This window comes from Nannospalax galili, unplaced genomic scaffold, assembly GCF_000622305.1.
Source record: "Nannospalax galili isolate Female #2095 unplaced genomic scaffold, S.galili_v1.0 scaffold1283, whole genome shotgun sequence".
Lineage (NCBI taxonomy): Eukaryota > Metazoa > Chordata > Mammalia > Rodentia > Spalacidae > Nannospalax > Nannospalax galili.
Window position 1 is genome coordinate 339348 of NW_008349841.1, and position 5816 is coordinate 345163.

At 44.2% G+C, this 5816-nt stretch overlaps 1 protein-coding gene across 1 annotated transcript in view; it reads right to left on the minus strand.

Moving 5' to 3' along the window:
- Positions 1-5122, minus strand: part of Znf624 (zinc finger protein 624) — a 35973-nt gene extending 30851 nt beyond the window's left edge. Inside the window, exons 1-3 of the mRNA XM_029570423.1 lie at positions 4655-5122; positions 1238-1308; positions 1083-1151 (exon numbers count right to left, since the gene is read on the minus strand). Of these exons, the coding sequence (XP_029426283.1) occupies positions 1083-1115 (33 nt within the window). The 5' untranslated portion in view covers positions 1116-1151; positions 1238-1308; positions 4655-5122. The remainder of the gene's footprint in view (positions 1-1082; positions 1152-1237; positions 1309-4654) is intronic.
- Between the last annotated feature and the right edge of the window lie 694 nt (positions 5123-5816).

The following is a 5816-nucleotide window of genomic DNA, read 5'->3' on the forward strand; positions in this document are numbered from 1 at the left end:
AAACCATTGATTTTTGTCATATTAATACTCATCTCAAACACACTTAAGGACACACACATCTTCAGAGAAATATGAAAACATTCAGCTTTATCTAATTTCTTGATTTATATTTTGCGAACTTCCAACTTCAGTCTCTAACTCACCCACTCTTTTCTGCCCCAGAACCTCACCTTTGCATTCCCTTCTCACCTGCAGTACCCTCCCAGAAGTTGGCAACCATAATCCCACTCATCTCAAACACACTTAAGGACACACACATCTTCAGAGAAATATGAAAACATTCAGCTTTATCTAATTTCTTGATTTATATTTTGCGAACTTCCAACTTCAGTCTCTAACTCACCCACTCTTTTCTGCCCCAGAACCTCACCTTTGCATTCCCTTCTCACCTGCAGTACCCTCCCAGAAGTTGGCAACCATAATCCCACTTGTAAGTGGGGAGCAGCCTACATCTTTGCTCATGACCCAGCAAGATAACACCAACATTCCATTTCTTTTCTTACACAGAACTCATCTTTCATCACATTGCTAAACAATATTATTTAGCTAAATAAATTATATAACTTATCCTTTACTCAATGACTGTACGCTTCTGACAACCAAGCACTGTGTCTTAAGCACCTTTCTGTCTATGTCATCGACCAAGCTTGAGTACTTCCTAATGGGTAGAAAATGGAGATTTCTGAGTGGGCAGGAGAATGGCTCCTGTGAGCTAGGGGTATGTGTGCACATCTATTTCTCTCTGAAAATTCCTTCCCAATTAAAAAATATACCACCATATACCCACAAATAAACTTACTGTAAGACAAATTCAATCTCAAAAGTAAAATTTCAAGACTGGGATAACATCTAAAAATCTTCAGATTTTTTTTCTGAAGTGCTATTTTAATCAATAAGTATAATGAATCCCTTTATAGATTATAATTTTTATTATCACAACCCCAATATTTATGGGTCAAATAGTTTGGTACTGCTCCCAATTGAAAGAGTGTGGGTGAGGCAGAGGAGTAACAAGATTACAGGAAAAGCAGATGTACTCGCAAATCAATGAAACAGGTTGGAAACGGAAGACCCTGACTTACCAGAGGGCCTAGTGGAAAGACCACAGCAGCCATATCTTTGCCTCTGTTCTCTCTGGAAAGAGTAGAGTCCTACAAAGGTAGAGGTAAGGTAAGGTAAGGTAAGGAAGAGAAACAAGCTGTGAAAGCTAATCCTGCCTTGGGCATTTCAGACTCACCAGCTGAGTCTGAGCAGAGCCTCCTTAAACAGAGGATGATCTCAAAGACCAAGTTTCTTACTCCTGGAGATCTGAAAATAGTAATATTATTAACTATAGTCATAGCTTGCAAGTCAGGTATCATACAAGCAACTTTAAAAATACTTCTTCGTTTAATCTTTACATCAATCTAATGGGAATTACAGTTCCATTTCACAAATGAGAAGACCGAGGTTTAGAAAATTCAAACTATGTGCCCAAGCAAGTACTTCAGTTGAATTCCAAGGCTCACATCTTTCCCACTAGATTAATTTGCAGTGTGAAGGACAATAATTCAAACTTTCTTTGCCACAATTACCTACTCATTTGGTTATTAAATATTCTATGAATCTTTTCTTTCCTGTCTCTCTGATAAGTGAATTTCCTGACATTTTTAACAGTTTCAGTTTCTTCTAAAGGAAACATTACAATTTCAATTTCAATGGTATTAGAAACCTTGAGATAGCCCCGCTCCCCTTCCTAGTCTTGGTTCTTCCTCCCCTTCTAACTTTCGATGGGATTTTCTCCCACCAGTGGCTTCTCCTGAGCATGTACTCCTTCTTTATTCCCCACCCAACCAGTCTCCACAGCCATTCAGTTCAGACAACTGGCTCAACTCAATCTCTAGTTTACATACAAGCCAGAGCAAAAGACCATGTACTGCACAAGCAAGGATTCAGTCGTGGCAGCCATGCTGACAAATGAGTCCACTCCCTTGCTGCAGGGAGCTGCTTCTCTCCCTCTGTAAATCTCTGCTGGTTCTTCCTCCTTGCTCATCACTCTTCATGCTGGAGCCTATGAACCTGGGAGCACTGGCTCAGAGTGACTTCAGTGGTCACTGAGTTTAACCCTAGCTCTCAGGGCTAAATCCATCTGATCCAGGAAACAGGCTCTGTCACTCTCACAGAACCCTGCACAGTTCTTGCCTTTCACCTTGTTGAGGCGGAGTCTCTCCTGCTATTTCTGCTGCTGGGCTTCATATTCCAGGCTGCCTGGCCTGTGAGCTTCCTGATTGCCTGTTTCCACATCCTATCTCGATGTAGGAATGCTGGATCACAGATGTGCACCACTTTATCTGTCATTTTTATGTAGGTTCTGAGGATCAAACTTGGGTCATCTGGTTTGTGAGGCTAGTGCTTTTACCCACTGAGTCATCTTCCTGGCCCTATTTATTTATTTTTGAGCCTGGGTCTAACTCTATAGCCCAAGATGGCCTCAAATTCACTAGGTAGTCCAGGGTAATCTTAAACTTGCAGCAATCCTTCTGCCTCAGCCTCCCAAGTGCTGGGATTACAAGTGTATGCCTCCACTCTGGCATTCAGCTCATATCCTTAGAAATGTGCTTACCTTCCCACTCCTTTCTTTCTCTTTCTGTTGGAACCAGCTTCCACCAGAGAGGCCAATGCCACCACAGGGAGGGAATGATGGAAAGTACCTGGGTTATTAGATGATCTAAAGGCCAAAGGGCTTAGCTCCAAAAAGATGGAAGGTACCTGGGTTATTAGATGATCTAAAGGCCAGAGGGCTTAGCTCCATACACAGCTATCATCCAGCCAGTATAGGAAAGAAACCTATCTAGGCACAGTGAAAAGTCAGTAAGTTCAAGGAGAAGGGTCAATGAGATGGTTTAGCAAGTAAGGGTGCTTGCTGCCAGGCCTAGAACCAAAAACCAATTTCTGCAAGTTTCCCTTTGCCAGTGCACACACATGCACATGCACACACACACACACACAATAAATAAACAAATATAAAAAAAATTAAAGAAGTTGAAGGAGGAAAAACACTGCACTATGGAGATAAGATCTGGGAAGAAAAATCTGGGGTGATTCCCATATTGAAGCCTTAAGGCTACCAACAAAATGGCTTTCTCTTATACCAATGTTTCTCTAGAATGTGTTTTAAGGTCACGGATCATATTGCAAATCTAATGAAAACTGTGACTTTTTTCCCAGAAAACTCTTACATCTGAGGATGCTGAATTCACTAGGCATGCTTATTAAAAAAGAAAATCTCTTTGGCTCCATCCAAGATACTAATCAAGATCTCTACTCCAGGGGCAAGGCACAGAAATCTTCTGTTTCAGTGAGTATCTTGGGTTTGTTCTTTAAGCAATATTGTCCTAAAGCCAATTTCTGAAACTCAAAAACTCTTCTTTACAAACTTGGAAATCCAATTGAAATAGGTTTTACCAAGAGGGCTGTGGGGCCCAGACAAAGCCATGATCCTGCATTAAAGTTGAGTTTCTGCCTCAACTCAGGTGTTTCTTGAAACACTCTTCAACAGTAGTTGAAGCTGTTCTAATGAATATTAACACCTCACACACAATGAATAAATGTAAAAAAGAAATTAAGATCCTTAAGAAATAAATTTTTTAATATGTAAAGACTTTTTTTTTTTTTTCTGAAGCAGGGTCTCCCTGTAGCCCCAGCTGTCCTGGAACTCACTATGTAGACCAGGCTGGCCTTGAACTCACAGGGATTCGCCTGCCTCTGCCTCCCAAGTGCTGAGATTACAGGCATGCACCACCATGCCCGGCTTGTAAAGATTTTTTAAAAAAGATGTTACTTGGTAATAGCACCCAGATTATGCAGGTAAAATGTGTTTAACAACCAAACTGTGAACTAAGCACCTTTTAAGTTTATTTTGTAATAAAAATTAACAATCTTTTTTTTTTTTTGGTGTTTTTGAGACAGGGTCTCCTTGTAGTCCAAGCTGGCCTGGAACTCTCTATGTAGACCAGGCTGGCCTTGAACCCACAGAGATCCGCCTGCCTCTGCCCCCCAAGTGCTGAGACTAAAGGCGTGCGCCACCACGCCCAGCCAAAAATTAACAATCTATTTAAGATTGAATATATCCAGCTTGATCTTGTATAAACATATTAATAGAAAAACAAAAAATGAGACTGCAGTTTTTAATAAGCCAAAAGCTGCTGGAGACTTCTGATACCTGGGGCTATGGTGTCCATTTGTGTTTTTCTATATTTTCCAAGTAGACAATTTAATAAGTGTTTGCTATAGGAATAACATTCCAGGGTGGTTGTGGACACATCCAAGTTCTAGTGTACGTTTGGCTATTGTAGCAATGTGACTATACATACATCTATTGAATTCATGAATCGGTCATTAGCAGGTTCCCACATTTACCCTTTGGCACTGTGCAGAAGGTCTGTATTTCCTTTTTTTGTTTGTTTTGTTTCTAGATGTTGCGACTTCACCCAAGTCCTCTTTCCATCTATCAACAGACTTAAGAGAAACTTCACTGGTGGCTCCCAAGTCAGCGTATTTAAAAATAATGAAGAGTCCACGCTCTGGCTGAGAACTTCAGCACCTGGGACCAGGCCAGCAACCCCAAACCAATGCAACGGTACCACTACATGCTAGAGAATGACAAGTGACTTACAAAGGGGTTGTTTTGAAACGCCTTAAAATGAGCCAGCAAAGGCTGCATCAGGGTAGCACAGCTCGGTCCTGGCAACGGAGAAGCTGGGGCAGCGGGGCTCTCGCTCCCCTGGGGCAGGTCGGGGGCTGGGCAGAGCAGAGCGCGGGTCATGGAGGGCGGTCGTGGAGGCGCGGCCCTAGGTCCGCAGCCCAGGCTCCGACACTGCGCTCCCGGCACTGGGAGGTTCCCGGAGCCGCCAGACCCGCCGAGGCCTCCCCGCCCAGGAGCCGCAGCCGGAGCCCCGAGCTCCACTCCCCGGTGGGCGGGTCCGGGAGGCCCGGGCTGGAGGGAGCGGCCACGCCCCGTAGGCTGCCCGGGCCCCGCTGGGAGGAAGGGCGCCGGGCAACCGGCCTATGCCCAGGGCAGGGAGTACCTGGCGGCCGCTCCGAGGACAGCTGAGGGCGCTCCCAGAGCAGGGAACGGACGCGTCCAGCAATGGCGCCCTCACGGCGGCCAGCCTCTGGGTAGGCAAGGGCGCATGCGCAGTCCGGGACAACGCCGTCCAGAATCGTCTGTGGCCAAGCCCTCCTCCGGGCACTTAGAGTTAAGCTTCTTTGCAACCTAAAAAATTCAATCAAGTAGCTGGGCGTGGTGGCGCACGGCAGAGGCAGGCAGATCTCTGAGTTCAAGGCCAGCCTAGTCTATATAGTGAATCCAGGACAGCTGGGGCTACAGGGAGACCCTGTTTCAAAAAGACCAAAAAAAAAAAGAAAAAGAAAAATTCAATCACGTTGGAAACATTTGCGTGGAGAGGCCCTTACTGTGACACGCACTAGCACTAAGTATCTCTAACAAAACCTTTACCCGAGAACACGTCTGTGGAGCTAAAGAAAGCCACCCAGACACCAGAAACGGCCGCCTGTTCCTTAGAAAACCTCAGAAGCCCGCAGAGGTGTAGGTTCAAACTTTTGCTTGATTTACATTCAGTTTTTTTTTTTTAATCGAAATATTGGAAATACTTTCACTATAATGTTTGGTTCTATAACCAAAAAATATTCTAAAGGAACCCTCTCCAGGCTTTGACTATCAGACAATTGAAGCAATGGCATTCAGAAAGCTGGAATTTCCCCAGGAGTCTCATGCTGGGGAAAGAAAAAGACTAGGACCCCAGTGCCATGCAGAG